The following is a 27,984-nucleotide window of genomic DNA, read 5'->3' on the forward strand; positions in this document are numbered from 1 at the left end:
TAGAGAAATTATTTTATTGAAACAGTAGAACACTAGTACATAGAATCCATGATACGTCTCATGCTCATGAATCTCATGCCACCCATGTTGCTGAAGCTCCTGTACTCTCCAGGCCTGAAGTATTGCATCCTGCCTCTGTAGTGGGGCTGCTCATACATGAGCCAGTGACCTTCCATCACATGGCAAGAATTGCAGTGAGACATGTGGTAACGGTCCATCATGTTGTCACAGTCATCCATCATCTCGTGCATCTGGCCCATGAAGTTCTCCCTCTCGTAGATCCTCATTCTGTAGGATCCCCTGTGCTGTATTGGGAGAGAAGGCCATTATATTTAAGTCAGTTAGGAAGAATGTCAAGCATCAAATGTCAAACATGAATGTAGAGCAATATAGTTCTGCCTCTCAGTCAATATTATCAGTCTGTGATAGCACATATCAACTGTCAAACATCTGGGCTTTTCTAACTAAAAGAAAATAATATATAGACTATGTTGCCAAATGATAATAAATTGAATATTCGTTTAATACAGCTGCCTCAAGAGACTTGATAACAAATACTTCAAAATGTACATGGAACTCACCATGGAGATCATACGGCAGGACCTGATGCAGTTGCTCATTCCAAACATGGACATGTAATCAGCATACTCGCCCTTCCTGAAGAAATACTGATTTCCCATGTAGTTGGGATTATCATACATCATGAAACAGCCGCTCTCCACTCTGCAGGAGTGACAGCGGCTCATGTAGGAGGACATGTCAGCACAGTCGTTCATACACTCATATGAGCGACCCTGGAAGTTTCTGTCCTCATAGAAGATGACCTGAAATTAAATAACACATAGAAAATCAACTTCAATTGATTGAAATTGTGTGAAAAAGGGAGCTGGAACCAAGGGAGCTGGAACCAAGTTTACCTTGCCCATCATGGTTGCGCTCGCTGATGCTCAGTAGTTCCAAAAAGGAGAAGCTGAAGCTGATTCTGCTTGTTGACTGACTGCTGTCACTCGTACCTTTATACTAGACCAAGACTAAAGACTACACAGTGTGTATTGTTAGTCAATTCCTGACTGTGCTGGTTGGAATAGAGGCCATTCAAGCTAAAGCTTTGAATCTAGATCTTAGTAGTCACATTTGTCAGGGTTCTAGATTTTCTATCTTAAGTGTATATTTGCTTAAAATAAAGCATTTTTAATGCTGCCATAAAACACCACAGAAACTCTAAAAAGTAAAAAAAAAAATAATAATAATAATATATATATATATATATATATATATATATATATATATATATATATATATATATATATATGAATGCGACAGGGCAGTGGTTGGACAAAAATTACACTAATGTACAAAATGAAGCAAGATAAAGAGCAGACTACAGCCACCCGTTTCTATGAGCGGGGAAATTTCATAAGACACACAGGTTAAGCTACCACAGAGAACAAGAGACGTGGTTATGAATACAAAACAATTTTTTATTTTCACAACAATAATACATTTAAAATGTATAAGAACTGTTAAGAGTTTACTCTGCTTCAGTGGGCACCAGACCAAAAAATGAAAATAAAGAGGAAAAACTTTCAGGCTGAGGCTTACCAGTAGGGTGGCTAGCTGCACAGTGAGTATCCTAAGACCACACCAACACTCACACACACTCACACACGCCAAGTGAGAGAAAGGCAAGTGTCAACGGCAAAACACTCTGTGAAGGAAACACCACCACAAAAAGGACAAGGACAGCTAGCTTCCCTACACCGGGGGCCTCCAGTTCCTGAAACAAACAAACAAACAAACAAATATTTCGCAATCAACAGACACTCAGTTATAGTAAAGCAGGTTCCAACCCTGAAGGAGGTCAATAACTGGCGAATTACTGGCCACAGAAGTTCGACAGACTGGTGTAACCCAAAAAGGTTTACACCAAATTGCCAAAGGTGGGGCTAAGGTACCACATTGTAAGTCTCACGCTGAGTGACGGCCTTGAGACTAGCCACCCTTCAGCAAGACCACCAGTATTAGCGTAAAGCTATCTACAAAACAAACAAAAGAAAACAAATAGTCACACTGTAGTATGAAAGGCAGCAGAACAAACAGTGCAGTCTAACAAGGTTGTCTAGGAAACATTTGCCCCGCAGTCCACAGTGACGAACCGCTCCAGAGCAGATTAACACACTAAAAATAAACAAAATAAATGAATGAAAAATACTCAACCTCATCATGCTCAATTGGTTAACTATACATACCCGGTAGTAGAGCGTTAGACCCACAGATTATTTTCCTTCACTCACAGCTTTGTTCATAATAAGCAAACCCAAATGTACAGGTGTTCCATCTGAACGTACACATGAACTGCAATACGATAGAAGCATAAGTTACCGGGGGGGTCACACCAGAGCAAACATTAGTCCGTTGAAATAGACATACCTTAGGTAAAAGACATACACCATGTTCTAAACGGATCGACCACGTCCGCAACGAGCAGCTGCGGGCCATGACCAGGGTGGCCGACGCGGTGGACCTGGCCAACAAGGCCAAGAAGCGCTGGGCTGGGCACCTGATGCGGCGGACGGACGAAAGATGGACACGCGAAGTCACCGTCTGGTTGCCGATCGACATCAAGCGGCCACGCGGGCGCCCTGCAACACGATGGCGCGACTCGCTACGACAAGATCTGGGACACAATTGGATGGGACTCGCCCAGGACCGACAGACCTGGGCAGATCGTTGTGGTCTGCGCTGACCACCTTTGGCCGGCGAAGACAGACCGATTCTGGATTCTGGATTCTGGACACCATGTTCTAGTTTTGATTGTTTCAGGTTTTATTCCTATTTTTCCAAAGTGCATCAACTTTCCTGTTTAATCATTAACCCTTGTGTGTATTTATGTTCCGTTTGTCCTGATCTTGCATTTGGAGAGTTGTCTGACTTAATGTCTTGGTTCTCTTTTGACATCCATTCCTGGATTTCATATTTAATTACATCATGGAAGTCCATAAAGATTACAATTCAGTGAGTTGCCTTTAAGTTTGTGTCCTAGTCTCTGTCCATCCTCTGAAGGGGCATTCTCTGTGATCAGGGTCAATGGGCAAAACCAAGAGTCAGTGATGAATATCTTAGTTCACTGGTCCCAGGGCACCGCATCATTAGACACACAAATTTCTTCATGATGAGCACAACCAGTGATATTCATGAAACTCATTATAACTAATACGTTAGACGAAATAGTAACTACCACATAATGAAGAAAATTAATTGCAACTACTTATTTAATCATGGCTTTAAATACTACAGCGTACTAGCAAATGTGTTTGGAATTAAATATTTAATTGCACTATAACAACATTTTAGTGCAACTAAAACTCTTGAAATCTGTCTGAATTAATATGCAGTGTTCTACAAGGACACTCGTTTGCCTTGGTTCTATAAATGCAAAACCATTTAACAGCATTGCGAGAGATTTCATTTTCCGAAAAGTGTTAGTCACCATAAAAATGCAAGTTTAAAACTCAGTTCTCGATGTTGCTACTCCTGTAAGATTCGTTAGTAGAAACAACAATGGTACTCTACAGGGAGAGTGAACATATGAGTCCTTAAGAATGGGAATCGTCTCGGGTTACTTGACTGTAACCTTTGTTACCTAATAAAAGTGGAACGAGATGCTGCTCTTTGTTAGCACTTTGGGAACAACTTTAGGTGTGATCAGCTGGGAATATTTGTGCAACACATCAATGAACATTGACCTGAATTTATAGCCTCTGCCGGTGACATCATTGGATGCACCTGTAGCAGGGCTATAAATAGATGCGTCACATGTGTATCGTCAGGTATTTTGTCTGAAGAGCAGTCCTTGGGCATCTCAGTGCGGCAATGAAGCGCAGCATTTCCTTACGCTTTTATCAGGGAGCAAGGGTTACAGTCAAGAGTTTTAGCTTTGGGAATGAGAATACCCACGCCACCACACTGTGGATGTCCAGACCCCTTATGATTGTGTAGTGTGCTCACAAGGGAGCGAGAGGTCTCAGACATGAGCTTGTGATGTCGACTCAAGGACGTAAGAGCCCGGAGTGGCAGGAAAATCAAAACTATAAAATCTAATTAATTTGTCCGGAGAGGGCCAGCCTGCCGCATCACAAAGGAACACCTCTAGCCAAGGCTTTAGAGGAGGCGACCCTTCTGGTAGAGTGATCCCTGATAGCTACTGGTGAAGCTTGACTGCGCGCCTCGTAGTCCAGGGCAACAGCATCCCTCACCCAATGTGACATAGTCTGCTTGGTGGCCGCCGCCCCCCTGTTGCGGCCCCCATGGCAAACAAATAGTTGCCCTGACTTATGCCACTGGCTAGTGCGGTGGACATAAGTCTGAATGGCACAGACTGGACAAAGTCTGTGAAGTCTTTCCTGCGCCGGCGTTGTAAATGCCGGGGAGCAGAAGGCTTTGAGAGTGACCGGATGTAAGGTCGAGAAAGGAACCTTAGGCAGGTAGTCAGGGTGAGGGTGCAAAATTGCTTTAGCCATTCCTCGGGCAAAATCTAAGCAGGCTGGCAAGACAGACAGAGACTGTAGATCCCCAATTATTTTTAGAGAGGTGATTGCCTCTCAGGAAAACCATCCTGAGAGTCAGAAGTTTATCAACGCTGACTCTAGAGGTTCGAAGGGGGTCTCAACCAGACCCTCAAGGACTATTGCTAAGTTCCATGAAGGAGTCCTAGTCCTAGCAGGAGGCCTCAGTCACATAGCTCCATGAATGAAGCGTGAGAGTAGAGGATGTCCCCCCAACGGCACCCCGTCAATCAAGGCGTGGCAAGCCGAAATGGCGGCCACGTAGACCCTGAGAGTGCCTGCTGACAATATTTCCTGCAGAAAGTCCAGAACTGAAGCAATCTGGCAGTTAACTGGATCTGCATTATGTGCACTGCACCATCTTTCAAAGACACCCCATTTATTGTCGTAACTTCTTCTGGTAGAGGGAGCCCTAGCACTTAGAATGGTCTCAATAACTTCAGGTGAAAATCCAGTGTCCCTCAGTTGGTACCCTTCAGGGGCCAAACATGAAGGTTCCACAGATCGAGCCGGGGATGAAATATTGTACCCTGCGCCTGAGACAGAAGGTCCCTCCTGTCCGGAATCGCCCAAGGCGTGCCGTCGAGGAGAGACATTATCTCAGAAAACCATACCCTGTTCGGCTAGCGCGGAGCTATCAGTAAGAGGCAGGACCCTTGCTGGCGAATTCTGGCCAAGACTCCCGGGAGCAGAGAAACCGGGGGAAAGCATACAGGCACATTCAAGCCTCAAAGGTCAAAGATCGAACGCAAAACCCCATCCTTCTTTGAAACCAGGAAGTATCTGCTGTAGTAACCTGACACTCTCTCTGTAAGGGGAACATGTTCTATGGCCCCTTTAACCAAGAGATTTTGCAGTTCTTTCAACAGTAAACATGCTTGCTCCGGTTTCACGGTAGTTGGAACCACGCCGTTGAAACACGGAGGATGGTGAACAAATTTAATTCTGAAGCCTTTTTCTACTGTTCTTAGGACCCACATAGAACCACCTGGCAGTAGTTTCCACGCTGACAGGTTCTCTGAGATGGGTATCGATGCTGACACTTCCTGTTGAGGGGATGTCAAGTGTCCCGTGTCCTGGACAAAGGCAGGAAGCAACCGAACACACAACATTTAGCTGGAAACCACTAACTCCCAAAACACCAGAGGCGGCGGGAATGGAGCGGTTTCGTGGGGGTATCGGGAGGATACAGTTGGATGTTTCGCGTGACCCGTCCCAAGGGGGGTGCTACCCCCACAAGGCTGGGTGCAAAACCGTCAGGGTTTTTTTCTTTTTAATTTTAAAAGGTGGTCTTGCTTTGGGGGCTGCAGAGAGCGACAAACCGTCCCCCAGTCTTTATGGGGGGACGGGGCTGGGTGGCCGATGTCCCCTCCCATTGATTGAGGCAAGGTAGGAATTGCCCGAAGGCTTCCTCGTGACTTTTTGCCTCCTGGAACCTGGTGATAACTATATTCATAGCGTCACCAAATAAGCCAAGGCGAAACCGGGGCATCGAGAAGGAAAGTTTTGTCCTTGTCTCTGATGCCCGATAGGTTAAGCCATAAGTGTCTCCCAGTGCTGACTAAAGCAGATATAGACCGGCCAATGGTGCGGGCCGTCTGCTTGGTCATGCAGAGAGACAGATCTCTGGCTAGACAAAGCTCAGAGAAAGCCTCTTCATCAAACTTGGTGCCCACACTCAGGTCCTTCAACAGATTAGCCTAGTGCGTAGTCTAACTATAGTTTGGCCACAGCCTGAGTAACCACCTTGAGTAATTCCTTAGCTGCTTTATTATTGTGCATGGAATGTACAGAGGTTCAGCATCCCCCTCGTGAACCGAACAGGTGCTAAGGCGCACTTCAGGCTTACGAGAAGTATCAGCTGGATCTGGGGAGAGAGCGAGCAATAGGGACGGACCTGTCTATCTCTCCTCAGCCAGATCTATGAGAGAGCCCCACAAAGAAAGAGTGGGCGCTGGCTCTTGGGAGTAAGCCAGAAGAGTTTGAAGCATTTTGACTGTAAACAGATCGCAATGCCTGCACTCACCCTGTCGCAACACAAGAGCAGCATGCTCTTCCCCCAAACAGACAAAAAAAAACTGGTGTGTGTCCATTTCACCCATAGAGCATAAACATGAGAACACACACCGCTTGCTTTGTTTATCTGTTATTCTTTTTCTTCTTTTTTTTTTTTTTTAAAGAAAAGACAAAGAGAAAGGTTTCTGCGCACTGCCTAACAATTCTAACTCCTAACAGAGGATAGTAGAAAGTTTCTGACAGGCTAATGAAGCACACACACACAGAGTGATCTGAAGACAAAAGATCTGATCTATATATAGCCCTGCTACAGGTGCATCCAATGATGTCACCGGCAGAGGCTATAAAATCCGGTCAATGTTCACTGACGTGTTGCACACATATTCCCAGCTGGTCACACCTAAAGTTGTTCCCAAAGCGCTAACTAAGCGCAGCATCATAAGTGTAGCTTTTTGGAAGGAAATGTTAGAGACAGACACATTTGATAGTATGCAGAGTAAGTATTTACACATGTTGACACATGATCGCAACACCCAGTATGTTTTGATTTTTGCTACTAATGTAATGTTTTAATAAACCCCAGTTGTTCAACAAAACTTGGAATCTGTTGTCATGAGTGGATCAAGTCATAAGTGACCAATCACATGCCAGATCTTTTATTTGTGATTCTGTTTAAATCATAAGTAAAAACAATTCACAAGGTGAAATTTGTTTAGGTGTCTTAATGCCTTCCTGAACATATGTCCTACAAATACACTACCATTCAAAGGTTTGGGGTCACTTGCCTGAAATGTTTCTCATGATCTTAAAAACCTTTTGATCTAAAGGCATATGCTTAAATGTTTGAAATTAGTTTTGTAGACAAAAATATAATTGTGCCAACATATTAATTTATTTAATTACAATACAAAAATGTTATTAAATTATTTATTTTTTTAAATGGATGACTTGGACCGAATAATTAAGAAAAGCAGCCACTAAGTGCCCAACATATAGATGGGAACTCCTTCAATACTGTTTAAAAAGCATCCCAGGGTGATACCTCAAGAAGTTGATTGAGCAAATTCCAAACGTATATTTCTGCAAAATCTAGACAAAGTGTTGCTACTTTGAAGATGCTAAAATATAAAATAGTTTTGATTTATTTTGGATTTTGTTAGTCACAACACAATTTGCATATTTCAATTTCTATTATTTCAAAGTTGTGATGACTTTACTATTATTCTAAAATGTGAAAAATAAATAAAAAATAAAGAATGAGTAAGTGACCCTAAACTTTTGAAAAGTAGTGTATATATTTTTTCTCTCTCAAGATTTTTTGAAGAATTTTACAGTGCGGTTCATGGCTTCCGTAATCTCATGAGGAGTTTTCGGAGGATTACTCTTGAAAATACTAGTGGTAACAATGATTTTCATGACACACTGTTTTGCATTGTAGAGAAATTATTTTATTGAAACAGTACAACACTAGTACATAGAATCCATGATACGTCTCATGCTCATGAATCTCATGCCACCCATGTTGTTGAAGCTCCTGTACTCTCCAGGCCTGAAGTACTGCATCCTGCCTTTGTAGTGGGGCTGCTCATACATGAGCCAGTGACCTTCCATCACATGGCAAGAATTGCAGTGAGACATGCGGTAACGGTCCATCATGTTGTCACAGTCATCCATCATCTCGTGCATCTGGCCCATGAAGTTCTCCCTCTCGTAGATCCTCATTCTGTAGGATCCCCTGTGCTGTATTGGGAGAGAAGTCCATTATATTTAAGTCAGTTAGGAACAATGTCAAACATAAATGTAGAGCAATATAGTTCTGCCTCTCATCCAATATCATCAGTCTGTGAGAGCACATATTAACTGTCAATCCTCTGGGCTTTTTTAACTAAAAGAAAAAAATATATAGACTATGTTGCCAAATGATAATAAATGGAATATTCCTTGAAGAGAGCTGCCTCAAGAGACTTGATAACAAATACTTCAAAATGTACATGGAACTCACCATGGAGATCATACGGCAGGACCTGATGCAGTTGCTCATTCCAAACATGGACATGTAATCAGCATACTCGCCCTTCCTGAAGAAATACTGATTTCCCATGTAGTTGGGATTATCATACATCATGAAACAGCCGCTCTCCACTCTGCAGGAGTGACAGCGGCTCATGTAGGAGGACATGTCAGCACAGTCGTTCATACACTCATATGAGCGACCCTGGAAGTTTCTGTCCTCATAGAAGATGACCTGAAATTAAATAACACATAGAAAATCAACTTCAATTGATTGAAATTGTGTGAAAAAGGGAGCTGGAACCAATATTACCTTGCCCATCATGGTTGCGCTAGCTGATCCTCAGGAGTTCCAAAAAGGAGAAGCTGAAGCTGATTCTGCTTGTTGACTGACTGCTGTCACTCGTACCTTTATACTAGACCAAGACTAAAGACTACACAGTGACTATTGTTAGTCAATTCCTGACTGTGCGTGTTGGAATAGAGGCCTTTCTAGCTAAAGCTTTGAATCTAGATCTTAGTAATCACATTTGTCAGGGTTCTATATTTTCTAAATAAAGCATTTTAAATGCTGCCATAAAACACCACAGAAATTCTAAAAAGTAAAAAATATATATATATATTGAGACTGTTTACACTCATTTCAGTCTCTAAGAGAGGGAGGACACTCATCAAATCTGATCAGTACACATACTGTTATTTGCTTTGTTATTTGATATATTGTGTTATTTGTTTTCACATGTCTTTTGGTTTAGTTCTTATAGTCCTCTTAATTTGAGGTTCTTACACCATGTTCTAGTTTTGATTGTTCCGGGTTTTATTCCTATTGTTTCAAAGTTCCTCCTGTTTAATCATTAACCCTTGTGTTTATTTATGTTCCGTTTGTCCTGGGCTTGCAATTGGAGAGTTGTCTGACTTAATGTCTTGGTTCTCTTTTGACATCCATTTCTGGATTTCATATTTAATTACATCATGGAAGTCCATAAAGATTACAATTCAGTGAGTTGCCTTTAAGTTTGTATCCTAGTCTCTGTCCATCCTCTGAAGGGGCATTCTCTGTGATCAGGGTCAATGGGCAAAACCAAGAGACAGGGATGAATATCTTAGTTCACTGGTCCCAGTGCACCGCATTATTAGACATACAAATTTCTTCACGGTGAGCACAAACAGTGATATTCATGAAATTCCTATAACTAATGCGTTAGACGAAATAGTAACTACCAGAGGTGTGGACTCGAGTCGCGTGACTTGGACTTGACTCGGACTCGAGTCACTAATTTGATGACTCGCGACTCGACTTGACAGAATCAAAAAAGACATGCGACTCGACATAGACTTTGACAGCAATGACTTGCAACTTGACTTGGACTTCAGCCGTCTGACTTGGAAATACTTATACTTTTTAAAACCAAAGATAAGAGTTGTATAATTAAAAATGTGCAGTAAATCAACAATTAATTTCCCAAATAAACGATTAATTTGATTTACAATTCTGCATGTCAACGCTCCTTATTCAACCAATCACCAATCAGCTTCCACGAAAGCTGGACCAAGTTTGAAGACCGCGGCGTGCATTTAAGGACAAGGACACAGCAAAAATGATTCCAAAGGTGATATAATTGGGATATATTGAATACAGCATTAAAGGCAACAGAAGGATTGCAACATGTAGAACCTGTGGTTCCAAAATTACAGACACCTCGTCGACAACGTCCAATTTTGTGAGGCATCTGAAAATCCTCAGACAGAGGTAAGTTGTTAACTAATTTACGTCAGCTATGGTTCAGTAACATACATGTCTATGGCAGCACATGGCAGATTTACAGGCTAACAAAGCATATCGAACCGCATACTATTGTTTTACTGCGGTCAGTAGCGTTGAACGTGTTATAGCAATTGGTGTAATGGACGAAATCTACCCAGTGTTTTATCACGCTGTTGTATGACCTCGATAAAGGAACTGCATGACCACACACATGTTGGTGCTTTTTGAGCATAACTGGTCAGAACGTGCATGTAAATACATTTATTCATTTGCGGACGCGCTGGTCCTCTGTCATGCGTTTAGCTATATTTATTTATTTATATTGGTTATGGTTCTAAAAATCACAAAACCGATCATTTACTCTGTTCGCAGCCCTTTACAGTATATAACTCATATATGCAACTTAAATGTCTGCAATTAGCCACTGCCTGGTAATATTTCAGATTTCATTCACCAGTTCAGCACGTTCAGCGTCCTTTCATATGAAGGGACAAACCTGCATAAATAATAAATGAATAAATGTAATAATAAAAAAATAAATAAAGGAATACATGTCTTGATAAAACAAATATAATTAGTTTTTAATTAAATTTATTCCTGAATTTATTATTGTATGACTTTAATCCTTTTATTATTTTCTATATTCATTTTTAACTTTATTTTTTTATTCTTTTTAGCTTTTAATTATTTATTCATTTATTTTGCATATTTTTTTATTTGTGTTAATGTATTTTTTTATATTTATTTATTCCCACATATATTTATTTCCATATTTATATATTCCCATATATATTTATTTATTTATACATGTGTTTATTTTTACTTTACTGTGTGCAACATGGAAAAGAGGGAGGCGGTCCTTGCGAAGCTCCATTGCATCATTGGTTGAGAGCTCAATAGTACTTATCGGAAGCAGATGGACGTCCCACATTAGCACACCTTAACTCACACAGATTTTGAATATGCAGGAAAAGTTTTGCAGAGAGTTTAACAATCCAGGATGTGCTAAGACATTCATACCGGCATACAGCTCTCCTAAACCATCAATAAGCACCTCTACTCTAAATGAAACATAGTTATTTGATGCGTGATTATCGATTTCATTCGCATGTCGTGCAACTCTAGCTATAGATTTTATTTTTATTTTATTGCAGATGTATACATACATAAACGATCAGGGAAATGAAGCATGGTTGTCTCTTTTACAATGAACAATCATAACAACAGAAAAGAAAAAAAAGAAAAGGACAAAGTTAAATCATATCATTTATGAAACTTGCTCATTTTGTGGATTTGTTGAAGAAACAGCTCCGCATTTATTTTGTGATTGTAGTATAACAAATAAATCTTGGATTGACTTAAGCTCTTATGTTTTTACAATAAGCCAATGGTAAGCAGGACCCGCCCACATCATTATCATACAAGAGACAGAAATGTAAGAATAAAAACAAAAATAAATAAATGTGGGAATATTTACATATAGAAATAAATACATGTGGGAATAAATAAATATAAAAATAAATGAATGCATAAATAAATAATAAAAAAAACCTAAAACAAATGAAAGAATAACATTTATTTTTCAAGAATAAACATAAAAAGAGAAAATAACAAATAAAGGAAAAAAAGTCATACAAAAATAAATTCAGGAATGTCTTTTATCAAGACATTTATTCCTTTATTTATTTTCTTATTATTACATTTATTTATAATTTTTTCATGTTTTGTTCTACAAGAACACTCGTTTGCTTTTGTTGTATAAATACAAAATCATTTAAAACCAACAGCATTGCGAGAGATTTCATTTTCCAAAAAGTCTCGATGTTGCTACTCCTGTAAGATTCCTTAGTAGAAACAACAATGGTAGTCTACAGGGAGAGTGAAAATATGAGTCCTTAAGAATGGGAATTGTCTCGGGTTACTTGACTGTAACCCTTGTTCCCTTATAAAAGCGGAACGAGATGCTGTGCTTAGTTAGCGCTTTGGGAAAACTTTAGGTGTGACCGGCTGTGAATATGTGTGCAACACGTCAATAAACATTGACCGGAATTTATAGCCTCTACCGGTGACATCATTGGATGCACCTGTAGCAGGGCTATAAATAGATGCGTCACAGGTGCATCGTCAGGTATTTTGTCTGAAGCGCAGTCCTGGGGCATCCCAGTGCGGCAAAGAAGCGCAGCATCTCGTTCCGCTTTTATCAGGGAACAAGGGTTACAGTCAAATAAACCAAGAGTTTTAGCTTTGGGAACGAGAATACCCACGCTGCCGCACTGTGGATGTCCAGACCCCTTACGGATGTGTAGTGTGCTCACAAGAACGCGAGAGGTCTCAGACATGAGCTTGTGATGTCGACTCAAGGACGTAAGAGCCCGGAGTGGCAGGAACATCCAAACTATAAAATCTAATGAATGTGTGCGGAGAGAACCAGCCTGCCGCATCACAGACATGCTGCAGAGGGACACCTCTAACCAAGGCTTTAGACGAGGCGACCCCTCTGGTAGAGTGAGGCCTGATAGCTACTGGCGAAGCTTGATTGCGTGCCTCATAGGCCAGGGCAATAGCGTCCCTCACCCAATGTGACATAGTCTGCTTGGTGGCGGCCCCCTGTTACGGCCCCCATGGCAAACAAATAGTTGCCCTGACTTATGCTACTGGCTAGTGCGGTGGACATAAGTCTGAAGGGCACAGACGGGACAAAGTCTGTGAAGTCTTTCCTGTGCCGGCGTTGTAAATGCCGGGGAGCAGAAGGCTTTGAGAGTGACCGGATGTAAGTTCAAGAAAGGAACCTTAGGCAGGAGGTCAGGGTGAGGGTGCAAAATGGCTTTAGCCATTCCTGGGGCAACATCTAAGCAGGCTGGCAAGACAGACAGAGACTGTAGATCCCCAATTATTTTTAGAGAGGTGATTGCCATAAGAAAATCCATCCTGAGAGTCAGAAGTTTATCAGATGCTGACTCTAGAGGTTCAAAGGGGGTCTCAACCAGACCCTCAAGGACTATTGCTAAGTCCCATGAAGGGGTCATGGTCCTAGCAGGAGGCCTCAGTCACATAGCTCTACGAATGAAGCGAGCGAGTAGAGGATGTCCCCCCCAACGGCACCCCGTCAATCAAGGCGTGGCAAGCCGAAATGGCGGCCACATAGACCCTGAGAGTGGCGGGGCATGTGCCTGCTGACAATATTTCCTGCAGAAAGTCCAGAACTGAAGCAATCTGGCAGTTAACTGGATCTGCATTATGTGCACTGCACCATCTTTCAAAGATACCCCATTTATTGTCGTAACTTCTTCTGGTAGAGGGAGCCCTAGCACTTAGAATGGTCTCAATAACTTCAGGTGAAAATCCAGTGTCCCTCAGTTGGTACCCTTCAGGGGCCAAACATGAAGGTTCCACAGATTGATCCGGGGATGAAATATTGTACCCTGCGCCTGAGACAGAAGTTCCCTCCTGTCCGGAATCACCCAAGGTGTGCCGTCGAGGAGAGACATTATCTCAGAGAACCATACCCTGTTCGGCTAGCGCGGAGCTATCAGTAAGAGGCAGGACCCTTGCGGGACTCTGGCCAAGACTCCCGGGAGCAGAGAAACCGGGGGGGAAAGCATACAGGCACATTCTGGGCCATGTATGTGCCATCGTGTCCAGACCCAGGGGGGGCTGGGTGACTCAGAGAGAAGTAGAGGGGACACTGCGCTGTCGGATGGGAGGCGAAGATGTCCACTTCTGCTCTTGTAAAATCTCAACCAGATTTGTTCCACTACCTCGGGGTGGATTTTCCACTCCGCCATCTGTATTTTCTGTCTGGACAGTAAATCTGCTCCCATTCAGGCATCCAGGGATACAAGCTGCTCTGATTAACAGGAGCTTGCCCTGGTCCCAAAGGAGAATCTGCCGTGCCAGTCTGTTCAGCTAGCATGAACGTAGACCTCATTTATGGTTTATGTAAGAGACGACTGCTGTGTTGTCCACCAGCACCAAGACATGGCAGCCTTTGGAGGAAGTATTTCAGGGCCAGAAATATGGCCATCAACTCGAGACAGTTAATCTGACAATCGAGCTGACGACCCTCCCATTCCCCTTGAGCTGGACGACCACTTAAGCCCACTACTCAGCCCGTCAGGGAGGCGTCTGTCGTTAGCAACCTGCAATGGCAAGACGCACCTAGAGTGGGACCCAAAGTGAGGAACCGGGGTCTGAACCACATAGAAAGGGTTCGTAGCATGCGGCGCATAACCCTTATCAGCCTAGGGGATTCGCCCCTGGATGAAATCCCCTGGTTTTGAGCCACAACTGAAATGGTCTCATGTGCAAAAAGGCCCAAAGGGATCACCGAGGACGCAGTTGCCATGAAACCTAATAGTCGTTGATACTGACGAACAGTGCAACCTTGGCCTAGCCTTACTTTGCTCAAGGTGTTCTGAATGGACTCGATTAGAGCGGGAGACAATTGTGCTCGCATTGTGATCGAATTCCATACGATCCCATGATAGGTAGTTTTCTGAGTGGGAGAGAGGACGCTTTTCTTGGCGTTGAGCCTGAACCCCAGAGATCCCAGATAAGCTAAGACGATATCCCTGTGCTGTAATGCCAGTTCTTGTGACTGTGCTTGTATGAGCCAGTCGTCTGTGTAATTCAGAATGCGGATGCCCCGGAGTTACAAAGGAGCCAGTGCTGCGTCCATGCATTCCGTGAATGTGCAGTGTGATAAGGCTAGACCGTATGGAAGAACCCGATATTGGAAAGCTTCGCCCCCGAAAGCGAACCTCAGGAACTTCCTGTGTTGTGGCAGACTTTCTATATGAAATTACGCGTCCATGAGATCGATCGTGACCAACCAATCGCGATGTTGTATTTGAGAAACGACCATCTTGATGGTTAGCATCTTGAACTTGAATGCCCTCGGAGCGATTCAAACCTCGAAGGTCAAAGGTCGGACGCAACACCCAATCCTTCTTGGGAACCAGGAAGTATCTGCTGTAGTAACCTGACACTCTCTCTGGAAGGGGAACATGTTCTATGGCCCCTTTAACCAAGAGGTTTTGCAGTTCTTTCCACAGTAAACATGCTTGCTCCGGTTTCATGGTAGTGGGATACACGCCGTTGAAATGCGGAGGATGGCGAACAAATTAAATTCTGTAGCCGTTTTCTACTGTTCTTAGGACCCACATAGACCACCTGGCAGTAGTTTTCATGCTGCCAGGTTCTCTGAGATGGGTATCGATTCTGACACTTCCTGTTGAGGGGATGTCAAGTGTCCCGTGTCCTGGACAAAGGCAGGAAGCAACGGAACACACAACATTTAGCTGGAAACCACTAACTCCCGAAACACCAGAGGCGGTGGGAATGGAGCGGTTTCGTGGGGTATCGGGAGGATACAGTTGGATGTTTCACATGACCCATCCCAAGGGGGTGCTACCCCCACAAGGCTGGGTGCAAAACCGTCAGGGTTTTTTTTTTCTTTTAGAAATAACTGCCCTGAGGTCTTACTTTGGGGGCTGCTGAGGGCGACGAACCGGCCCCCAGTCTTTATGAGGGGGAGCATGATTCGCCACGCTTTGTTTTTGAGCATCCCGTCTAGAAGGACTGGGGCGGGGCTGGGTGGCCGATGTCCCCTCCACCTGAGTGTGTTGAGGAAGGAATTGCCCGAAGGCTTCCTAGTGACTTTTTGCCTCCTGGAACCTGGTGATAACTATTTTCATAGCGTCACCATATAAGCTAGAAGGCGAAACCGGGGTATCGAGAAGGAAAGTTTTGTCCTTGTCTCTGATGCCCGATATCTTAAGCCACAAGTGTCTCTCTGTGCTGACTAAAGCAGATATAGACCGGCAAATGGCGCTGGCCGTCTGCTTGGTCATGCAGAGAGACAGATCAATTGCTCGACGAAGCTCAGAGAAAGCCACTTCGTCGACCGTGGTGCCCGCACTCAGGTCCTTCAACAGATTAGCCTAGTGCACCTGTAACACTGCCATAGTGTGCAGGGCAGCACCAGCCTGACCTGCTGCCTGATAAGCCTTCCCCACATGCATCGAGCTGGTCCTGCACAGCTTTGTGGCGAGAGTATGGCTCTTTAGCGATGATGCTGAGCCAGGCGAGAGATTACCCACAAGTGTCTTTTCTACCGGCGGCATCACCGAATACTTCAACAGATTAGCCTAGTACGCCTGTAACACTGCCATAGTGTGCAGGGCAGCACCAGCCTGACCTGCTGCCTGATAAGCCTTCCCCACAAGCGTGGAGGTGGTCCTGCACAGCTTTGTGGGGAGAGTGGGTATCTTTAGCGATGATGCCGAGCCAGGCGAGAGATAACCCGCAAGTGTCCCTTCTACCGGCAGCATCACCGAATACCCCTGAGCCTCAGCACTCACGATAGTCGAATATGTCAATGTCGAGGGCACGAAGACATGGGAAGTATATGGATTCCTCCATGAATGAGAATGCTTGTTATGAGGTCATAGAAGAAAGGAAGGGACTGATATAGAGTTCCCTTCCCTTTTTTTAATTTATTTAATTATTTTTTTTAATTTTTGGCCACCAGACAGAAATCTGTCTTCTAGTTTGGAGCGTTGGGGGGGGTCTCTTGTTCACGTGGCCAGTCTAACTATAGTCTGGCCACAGCCCGAGTAACCACCTCTAGTAATTCCTCAGCCGCTTTATTATTGTGCGTGGAATGTTCAGAGGTTCAGCGTCCCCCTTGTGAACCGAACAGGCGCTGAGGCACACTTCAGGCTTACGAGAAGGATCAGCTGGATCTGGAGAGAGAGCGAGCGATAGGGACGGACCCGTCTCTCTCTCCTCAGTTAGATCTATGCGAGAGCCCCACGACGATTTTGACTGTAAACAGATCGCAATGCCTGCACCCGCCCTGTCGCAACACAAGAGCAGGATGCTCTTCCCCCAAACACACAAAACAAAAATGCTTGCTTTGTTAATCAGCTATTCTTTTTCTTCTTCTTTTTTTTTAAAGAAAAGACAAAGAGAAAGGTTTCTGCCCACTGCCTAACAATTCTAACTCCTAAAAGAGGAAAGTAGAAAGTTTCTGACAAGCTCATGAAGCACACACACACACAGAGAGATCTGAAGACAAAAGATCTGACGATGTACCTGTGACGCATCTATTTATAGCCCTGCTACAGGTGCATCCAATGATGTCACCGGCAGAGGCTATAAATTCCGGTCAATGTTCATTGACATGTTGCACACATATTCACAGCTGGTCACACCTAAAGTTGTTCCCAAAGCGCAAACTAAGTGCTGCATCATAAGTGTAGCTTTTTGAAAGGGAATGTTAGATACAGACACATTTTATAGTATGCAGAGTAAGTATTTACACATGTTGCCACATGATCGCAACACCCAGTGTGCTTTGCTTTTTGCTACTAATGCAATGTTTTAATAAACCCCAGTTGTTCAACAAACCTTGGAATCTGTTGTCATGAGTGGATCAGGTCATAAGTGACCAATCACATGCCAGATCTTTTATTTGTGAGTCTGTTTAAATCATAAGTAAAAGCATCCCAGGGTGATACCTCAAGAAGTTGGTTGAGCAAATTCCAAACGTATATTTCTGCAAAATCTAGACAAAGTGTTGCGACTTTGAAGATGCTAAAATATAAAGTAGTTTTGATTTATTTAGGATTTTGTTATTCACAACATAATTTGCATATTTCCATTTCTATTATTCCATAGTTGTGATGACTTTACTATTATTCTAAAATGTGAAAAATAAATAAAAAAATAAAGAATGAGTAAGTGACCCTAAACTTTTGAAAAGTAGTGTATATATTTTTTCTCTCTCAAAATTTGGTGAAGAAATTTCACAGTGCGGTTCAGGGCTTCCGTAATCTCATGAGGTGTTTTCGGAGGATTACTCATGAACATACTAGTAGTAACAAAGATTTTCATGACACACTGTTTTGCATTGTAGAGAAATAATTTTATTGAAACAGTAGAACACTAGTACATAGAATCCATGATACGTCTCATGCTCATGAATCTCATGCCACCCATGTTGTTGAAGCTCCTGTACTCTCCAGGCCTGAAGTATTGCATCCTGCCTCTGTAGTGGGGCTGCTCATACATGAGCCAGTGACCTTCCATCACATGGCAAGAATTGCAGTGAGACATGCGGTAACGGTCCATCATGTTGTCACAGTCATCCATCATCTCGTGCATCTGGCCCATGAAGTTCTCCCTCTCGTAGATCCTCATTCTGTAGGATCCCCTGTGCTGAATTGGGAGAGAAGTCCATTATATTTAAGTCAGTTAGGAAGAATGTCAAACATAAATGTAGAGCAATATAGTTCTGCCTCTCATCCAATATCATCAGTCTGTGATAGCGCATATCAATTGTCAATCCTCTGGGCTTTTCTAACTAAAAGAAAAAAATATATAGACTATATTGACAAATGATAATAAATGGAATATTCCTTTAATACAGCTGCCTCAAGAGACTTGATAACAAATACTTCAAAATGTACATGGAACTCACCATGGAGATCATACGGCAGGACCTGATGCAGTTGCTCATTCCAAACATGGACATGTAATCAGCATACTCGCCCTTCCTGAAGAAATACTGATTTCCCATGTAGTTGGGATTATCATACATCATGAAACAGCCACTCTCCACTCTGCAGGAGTGACAGCGGCTCATGTAGGAGGACATGTCAGCACAGTCGCTCATGCACTCATATGAGCGACCCTGGAAGTTTCTGTCCTCATAGAAGATGACCTGAAATTAAATAACATATAGAAAATCAACTTCAATTCATTGAAATTTTGTGAAAAAGGGAGCTGGAACCAATTTTACCTTGCCCATCATGGTTGCGCTAGCTGATTCTCAGGAGTTCCAAAAAGGAGAAGCTGAAGCTGATTCTGCTTGTTGACTGACTGCTGTCACTCGTACCTTTATACTAGACCAAGACTAAAGAATACACAGTGTCTATTGTTAGTCAATTCCTGACTGTGCTGGTTGGAATAGAGGCCTTTCTAGCTAAAGTTTTGAATCCAGATCTTAGTAATCACATTTGTCAGTGTTCTATATTTTCTATCTTAAGTTTATATTTGTTTAAAATAAAGCATTTTAAATGCTGCCATAAAACACCACAGAAACTCTAAAAAGTAAAAAATAAATAAAATATATACATATATTGAGCCTGTTTACACTCATTTCAGTCTCTAAGAGAGGGTGGACACTCATCAAATCTGATCAGCACACATACTGTTATTTTCAATGTTATTTGATATATTGTGTTATTTGTTTTCATGTGTCTTTTGGTTTAGTTCTTATAGTCCTCTTAATTTGAGGTTCTTACACCATGTTCTAGTTTTGATTGTTCCGGGTTTTATTCCTATTGTTTCAAAGTTCCTCCTGTTTAATCATTAACCCTTGTGTTTATTTATGTTCCGTTTGTCCTGGTCTTGCATTTGGAGAGTTGTCTGACTTAATGTCTTGGTTCTCTTTTGACATCCATTCCTGGATTTCATATTTAATTACATCATGGAAGTCCATAAAGATTACAATTCAGTGAGTTGCCTTTAAGTTTGTATCCTAGTCTCTGTCCATCCACTGAAGGGGCATGCTCTGTGATCAGGGTCAATGGGCAAAACCAAGAGACAGTGATGAATATCTTAGTTCACTGGTCCCAGTGCACCGCATTATTAGACACACATTTCTTCATGGTGAGCACAACAAGTGATATTCATGAAACTCCTTATAACTAATAAGTTAGACGAAATAGTAACTACCACATAAAGAAGAAAATTATTTGCAACAACATTTAAGTGCAATTAACTCTTGAAATCTGTCTGAATTAATATGCAGTGTTCTAGAAGGACACGCGTTTCCCTTGGTTCTTGTGAGAAATATGAAATTGTACATGCTGTTCTGCTCTGTGTGTGTGTTTCTGGCCTTACATGTGTGTTCGGTTGACCCCAGATGCAGGCTGCAGTGCACGCGTATTGAGTCAATATATTTAGCAATTGCTTACTGTTTCTCTCTTCCTCTTTATGATGATCTGCATTTTATGCAGCATACTTATTTCTGTGAGTTGATTAGGTCATACTGGTCCTCTTGAGGTGAACAGGGTCAACCATATGGCATAACAATCATAAGCCTTGTTGTCGCTTTACTATTGGCTGTTTGTGGTCTCATGAAGAATATAAATTACATGCTTGCTGTAATAAACATTTAATACAGACCAACTGTGTTGTAGTTCTTTCTACTTCCTTTGCGAAGTCTACAGAGACTCAGACTCACGACTGCACCTCACTGGGCATGAACATAGAAAGACAGGACCGGGGAATTGGAGATCGCGACTAGATCCAAAATATTGCTAATAGTTTGGGGGCTCATCCGGGATACCTCACAAACAGGTAAGGTCAATTGTTTTGACAAACTTATGTTGACCTGTTTGTTGGGGTATCTCTGAACCGTATAGTGTGTGCATTTGTTGGACTCCCTAAAAAAGGGAACGTTATTGCTCTGCTAGCTGCAGAAAGGGAGCTGATCACTGCATTTTTAACAAATGCACATCAAAAACAAAATTTTAATTAAAAATAGGAAATTTAATTAGGAAAGGGTTTCTCTTCATCAGTGTGTCCCTGGAAAGGGAGCGTTTGCTCTGTGAGATACACAGAAAGGAGGTAAAATACCTCAGATTGACTGTAGCAGTTTAACATATCCTCACTAAGGTGGGAAGAGGACGGATAAAGTTCTACAAAAAAAAAGGGTTCGAAGAAGGTGCCCAGTCCAGCAGGCGTTAGAACTGAGTGTTTGGAGAATTGTATGTTGTTTGTTACATGTTTGTTATTGTTTGACATTTTTTTGGTGTGCTTATGAGAGTATCCATATCTGTAAGAGTGAGGATTATGACTGAAGCGTGAGTGCATATTAGAATGTGTATGTTGTATGAGCCCTGTAAAGAAAGGGACAATTGTGAATATAAGCCCTATAAAGGGATTTGATGAAAGTGACTGTTGTCTGAATAAAGAAAAGATCATCTGTTATGTACTGAATGAATGTTGGGAATGAAAGCTGTCTGGTGAAACTTTGAAAAGGAATTTTCCTTGGTTAAGAGAAAAGTATAAAAACGTTCAGAAATATAAATACAGAACCATACCACAGAAGGTTATACCTTATTTTATCCACGTTTGCAAATCTGATAAGTTATGACATTTTTAGATTACAATATATATATTTAAGCTGTGATACATACATGGGATATATGTATGGTTACAGTCACACCTCAATGGTTCAAATTTATAAAATTCAAGTACAACTTGGCACTCAAGTAATAACATTTCCATTAGATAAATAGAATCAAAAACCGCTATTGGCATGGTTGCAGATCAGAGGGCCCCTGGTTTTCAACACAATGCCAATACGCAATGAAGAACATGATAAAAGGATAGACGGTCTGAAAGGAATAAACACCTACTGCCCCTTTATAATTTCAGAGGGGAATTTCCATTGATTGTGACTCAGACATCGAAATACAGAAGTTGAATTAATTTTGAATTAACACTATTATAGCATAGGCATAATAGTACTGTACATGACCATACAGACTTGTTTGCTACAACATGCAGACGACATTCTAGATTTTGGCCCCGATGCTGCATCCTGCACAGCTGCCTCAACTACTTTCTGCAACATTCTGGCACAGGCTGGCTTCAAAGCATCCAAAGAGAAACTGAAATGGGAAACTGAAAGTTGACTATCACGGTCACGAACTGCAAAAGAGCCTGGGTGCCGAACTGCTCTCTATAAGACAAGGTTCTGAGAGAAGCCACATACTCAGGGGCCGAAGAACCCATTAAGTGGACAGCTGAGATGAACATGGCTTTTAAGCATCTCCGGAGCAGCATTAGCTCCCAACCAGCCCTAAGCTTACCCAACTATGGTGAAACATTCCACCATTACGTGTACGAGGTGGCAGGTACAGCAGCAGCGATCCTTGCACAATCCCATTGCGGCACCTACAGACCAGTTGCGTACCTCTCAAAGACCCTTGATTTGGTCGCCAAAGGCCTCCCTGCGTGTCTGTGAGCCGTGGCTGCTGCAGCATTGATGGTGCAAGATGCAGAGCGTATTGTTGCGCTCATTGTGCACACAACTCACCAGGTAGGTGATCTCCGTGATACACGGTCCGAAAATCTTCTTACACAAATTGCTTACCAAAGGTGCTTTTTCTAATGACTCTCATGACAATCTAGACCATATAAACAAATTAACTTCCTGCAGGCCAGATGTTTCATCTGCCCTGGAGGAGGGGGACCATCGCTACATCGATGGGTCCTGTTCGAAGCTAAATGATTCCGTATACTGGTGTGGCTACGCCGTAACTAAACTTCCTAATCAAATCATTGAGGCCTACTCTCTCCCATAAAAATCGACACAGCCCGCTGAACTATTTGCATTAATTAGAGCATGACAATTGGTGAAAGGAAAACCCATTAACATGTACACAGACTCAAAATATGCATATGGGGTGAAGAGAGGGATTTCAAGACAGCAGAAGGAAAACCCATATCACACCAAAGACCTAGTTGCAGAATTACTCAGAGTAGCACAACTGCCAACGAAATTAGCTGTCATAAAAGTCGCAGGCCACATGGCAGGGGAGGTGAGAGGAAACAGATTGGCTGATTAAGTAGCAAAGATGACTTCAAAGGAAGTTGTGATAAGACCAGATCTAAATCAAGCTGAAGAAACTGTTTCTATGATTCAGAAAACTGAAGTAAATTATATTGACATAAAACTTTTACAGGCAAACCCATCCGAATCTGATATTCAACATTGGGCCTTGAATGAAGGGAAACCAGATCAGAGTAATTTGTTAAGAGACAAGCAGTGTTGTCTGGCCCTGCCAAAACTGAATGACACATATCAAGTGTGACTACACTCTCTCCTTTTGAGATACTAATGGTTAGGCCTTTCCCGACCCCCTGGCTTCTTTCTCTCCACAGGTGACACGAAGTTGGTGATCGAGTAATACGTGGACTCCTTAGTGAAAAACATTGAACGGTCCATGTTCTCAAGGCTGGGGAACCCTGGAACCATGGTCCGGCAACGGTCATAGCCGTGACCCGAACAGCAGTCCTGACTGACCTCCAGCATCAGTGGTTCCACGCGTCCTGAGTTAAGCCAGCATCAGAGGAGGGACCGACAGGTAACTGCTGAGTGTGACCCCACTGCAGGAGCTGAACACGCAGCGTCAGTGGCTAGCATGATGCAGGAGCCCTAGGTCCTGAGAAGAAACACCACATGTGGGAACAATTCAACATGTGGATTCAACCATCCACACCAGAACAAAAAGGGCGTTCTCCACTCTGACACAGCCGAACTACACACCAGAGGACCAAAGAATCTGTAACAGAGTGGACAAGTGTTTTCAATAATTCTTTGCCCCCATTGGCGTAACAAATGTTATGAATCAGGTAGAAATGAACAGGTTTGATTTAGTTACATTTATGAATGTTACAGAACAAGTTTTAGAAGGAATAAAGAAAGAGCTCCAGAAACGGATGGTATTAGACCAGCTCACTGCAGCACAGGGAGGGGTCTGTGTAATGGTAGGTGAAGCATGTTGTATGTATATCCCAGAAAAGGATGGAACAGGTGGAATCATAGAGCAAGGTATAAAAAATATTTCTGAAATAGTAAAGAGGTCACAAGACTGCGCCAATGGGGATGTTGATTTCTTTTCAGATTTTTGGACATTCATTTACAAAATGGAACATTACTTATTGGTCATATTCTGCGTTTTGCTTGTATTTTGCATCATCGCCTGCTTATGGCCTTGTTTTATGGCTTTAATCAAACAAATGATTTTCAGCTCTCTTAGCTTAGTGGAAAGACCACCTCAAGATGCTTATCAACCCCTAAGAATGAACAAAGAAGATACGAGGGTTTAAAGCTCCCATGGTAAAGGTTTTAGCATGGTACAATGTTTGATATGATTGTGATCATTTTATGATCAAAGGAGGGATTGTGAGAAATATGAAATTGAACATGTAGTTCTGCTCTGTGTGTGTGTTTCTGGCCTTCCATGTGTGTTCGGTTGACCCCAGATGCAGGCTGCAGTGCACGCGTATTGAATCAATATATTTAGCAATTGCTGACTGTTTCTGACTTATTTCTGTGAGTTGATTAGGTCATGCTTGTCCTCTTGAGGTGAACAGGGTCAACCATATGGCATAACGACCAGGGGCGTGTCTAGGGGGAGGCTGGGGGAGGCAGTGCCTCCCCTAGGATAAGCTCTGCCTCCCCTGAGAATTTGAGAAATAATCTGTCCATCTGATCAGAGGCGGCGGCAGCCGATTTTGCCGGGGCTTCAGCCCCGAATGTTTTGAGTGTAGCCCCGAATGTATTTTGAATAGTTGACTGACAAATATGAAACCCGACAAAAGCCTATGTAAACTTCCGAAATCATAAGTTGCCTTATTTCATTGTGCTTTGGCTTTGCACATACTGCATACAGCCTGTAAAAATAGACATAGGCATAATCTAGCCTATAGAATAAGTTCCTTTGCTGTCGGTAGCCTATGGGCGACTCCGTTTCTTCCTCTCTGTTGAATATGCAGCAGGTAGAGGAGGAGCTTGCACAGTCGTTGACATCAACTAACGTTACTTAGTGGCGAGTTAACGGCAATTAGCAGGAAAGACAGCAAAAATTAAGCAAATGAGGCTTTGGGGATTTTTCCGAAAGAAGTCAGTGGGTATGAAATCACATTTGTTTTTGCCCTTAAAGTCTTTAGATCATCATCATCTAGCTGGCTTTCACCCACAGTAGGCTAAACCTCAAGAGTTGTAGCCTCTAACCTCCTTGTTTAGATTGACGCAGCTTGGTAGCTCTGAGTTAATGCAGTCGCCTCTCACGTCGGAGACCGCGGTTTGAGCCCCGTTCGGAGAGTAGCCTACTTTTCTTGTTTATCAGGTGTTGTTTTCGCTTAGGATAACCAATAAGCATTAACATAAAATGTATGTGTGACTTGTTTTGTGATATTAGTTTGTAGGAAATATACACTTTGATTTGATTAAATGGTTTTGTAGAGTGTAGCAAAGATGAGCAACAGACTGAGGAGCAGCAGCAGCAGCTGTGCCAGAATCAGGCATGGAAACTGGTAACAATTAATAAATCACTTTACTTTAGAGAAAGGTAAAAGTGAAACATTGTTTATCTCAATGATCCTAATGAAAGGATTTTGACAGATGAATTATTCTCATAGAGATGATGAGAATTATATACAGTTCGATGCCATGGTGTGTCAATGAACTTAGACTAAAGTCATTCATGTATTGCTTTAACTTAGGATCTTATACATCATTTTGACTATTTATGTCAAAAAATATAAATGATTTATATTCAATATTTTTTTTACCTCACTTTACTCACTATAATATAACTCTTTTGTTGTGACTTTATGTTAATGTACATGAAAATTCAAGAATCATGATAGATCTTAGGGCAATCCCACTGATCTGCTCTTCCCAATACATTTTCTTCAATGGTATTGGTCCACAATTTGACATATGTAGCACTTGATGAATTAGTTGTTTGAAGCTGATTTGCAATAAGTTATGTGCTGTATCTGTTAAAAACCATATCACCATAAAAACGCAAGTTTTAAACTCAGTTCTCGATGTTGCTACTCCTGTAAGATTCCTTAGTACAAACAATGTTACTCTACAGGGAGAGTGAACATATGAGTCCTTAAGAATGGGAATTGTTAGATACAGACACATTTGATAGTATGCAGAGTAAGTATTTAGAAGCAATATTTTATTATTAAACATAAATAATAAAAAACAACTCACATGTTGCCACATGATCGCAACACCCAGTGTGCTTTGCTTTTTGCTACTAATGTAATGTTTTAATAAACCCCAGTTGTTCAACAAACCTTGGAAACTGTTGTCATGAGTGGATCAGGTCATAAGTGACCAATCACATGCCAGATCTTTTATTTGTGAGTCTGTTTAACTCATAAGTAAAAAACAATTTTTTTTTAAGTTTCTTAATGCCTTCCTGAACATATGTCCTACAAATACACTACCATTCAAAGGTTTGGGGTCACTTGCATGAAATGTTTCTCATGATCTTAAAAACCTTTTGATCTGAAGGCATATGCTTAAATGTTTGAAATTAGTTTTGTAGACAAAAATATAATTGTTTTAAATGGATGACTTGGACCGAATAATTAAGAAAAGCAGCCACTAAGTGCCCAACATATAGATGGGAACTCCTTCAGTACTGTTTAAAAAGCATCCCAGGGTGATACCTCAAGAAGTTGATTGAGCAAATTCCAAACGTATATTTCTGCAAAATCTAGGCAAAGTGTTTCCACTTTGAAGATGCTAAAATATAAAATAGATTTGATTTATTTTGGATTTTGTTATTCACAACCTAATTTGCATATTTCCATTTCTATTATTCCATAGTTGTGATGACTTTACTATTATTCTAAAATGTGAAAAATAAATAGAAATAAAGAACGAGTAAGTGACCCTAAACTTTTGAAAAGTAGTGTATAGATTTTTTCTCTCTCAAAATTTGTTGAAGAAATTTCACGGTGCGGTTCAGGGCTTCCGTAATCTCATGAGGTCTTTTCGGAGGATTACTCATGAAAATACTAGTGGTAACAAAGATTTTCATGACACACTGTTTTGCATTGTAGAGAAATTATTTTATTGAAACAGTAGAACACTAGTACATAGAATCCATGATACGTCTCATGCTCATGAATCTCATGCCACCCATGTTGTTGAAGCTCCTGTACTCTCCAGGCCTGAAGTAGTGCATCCTGCCTCTGTAGTGGGGCTGCTCATACATGAGCCAGTGACCTTCCATCACATGGCAAGAATTGCAGTGAGACATGCGGTAACGGTCCATCATGTTGTCACAATCATCCATCATCTCGTGCATCTGGCCCATGAAGTTCTCCCTCTCGTAGATCCTCATTCTGTAGGATCCCCTGTGCTGTATTGGGAGAGAAGTCCATTATATTTAAGTCAGTTAGGAACAATGTCAAACATAAATGTAGAGCAATATAGTTCTGCCTCTCATCCAATATCATCAGTCTGTGATAACACATATCAATTGTCAATCCTCTGGGCTTTTCTAACTAAAAGAAAAAAATATATAGACTATGTTGCCAAGTGATAATAAATTGAATATTCGTTTAATACAGCTGCCTCAAGAGACTTGATAACAAATACTTCAAAATGTACATGGAACTCACCATGGAGATCATACGGCAGGACCTGATGCAGTTGCTCATTCCAAACATGGACATGTAATCAGCATACTCGCCCTTCCTGAAGAAATACTGATTTCCCATGTAGTTGGGATTATCATACATCATGAAACAGCCGCTCTCCACTCTGCAGGAGTGACAGCGGCTCATGTAGGAGGACATGTCAGCACAGTCGTTCATACACTCATATGAGCGACCCTGGAAGTTTCTGTCCTCATAGAAGATGACCTGAAATTAAATAACACATAGAAAATCAACTTCAATTCATTGAAATTGTGTGAAAAAGGGAGCTGGAACCAATTTTACCTTGCCCATCATGGTTGCGCTAGCTGATCCTCAGGAGTTCCAAAAAGGAGAAGCTGAAGCTGATTC

At 41.9% G+C, this 27,984-nt stretch overlaps 1 protein-coding gene across 7 annotated transcripts; it reads right to left on the minus strand.

Moving 5' to 3' along the window:
- LOC127654892 (gamma-crystallin M2-like) lies at positions 1-27,983 on the minus strand. Of its 7 annotated transcripts, none has more exons than XM_052142435.1 (4): positions 27,919-27,982; positions 27,598-27,840; positions 27,200-27,335; positions 1-169 (listed from the first exon to the last, which is right to left on the minus strand). In XM_052142435.1, exons 1-4 carry the CDS (start codon positions 27,928-27,930, stop codon positions 33-35), a joined length of 528 nt encoding a protein of 175 aa, XP_051998395.1. In that variant the 5' UTR covers positions 27,931-27,982; the 3' UTR covers positions 1-32. The 7 variants fall into 7 exon arrangements, with proteins under 7 accessions (XP_051998395.1, XP_051998394.1, XP_051998393.1 ...); XM_052142434.1 differs by lacking the exons at positions 27,200-27,335; positions 27,598-27,840; positions 27,919-27,982 and adding exons at positions 8,186-8,321; positions 8,584-8,826; positions 8,905-8,968; XM_052142438.1 differs by lacking the exon at positions 1-169 and adding an exon at positions 18,279-18,443.
- Between the last annotated feature and the right edge of the window lies 1 nt (position 27,984).

This window comes from Xyrauchen texanus, chromosome 14 (assembly GCF_025860055.1).
Source record: "Xyrauchen texanus isolate HMW12.3.18 chromosome 14, RBS_HiC_50CHRs, whole genome shotgun sequence".
Taxonomy (NCBI): Eukaryota; Metazoa; Chordata; class Actinopteri; order Cypriniformes; family Catostomidae; genus Xyrauchen; species Xyrauchen texanus.

Coding starts and splice junctions, on each gene's coding strand:
- LOC127654892 (XM_052142435.1), bottom strand. Junction 27,336..27,597: donor CCTGCCGTATGATCTCCATG/GTGAGTTCCATG, acceptor CTCCCAATACAG/CACAGGGGATCCTACAGAAT. Junction 170..27,199: donor TTCTTGCCATGTGATGGAAG/GTCACTGGCTCA, acceptor ATGTGATGGAAG/GTCACTGGCTCATGTATGAG.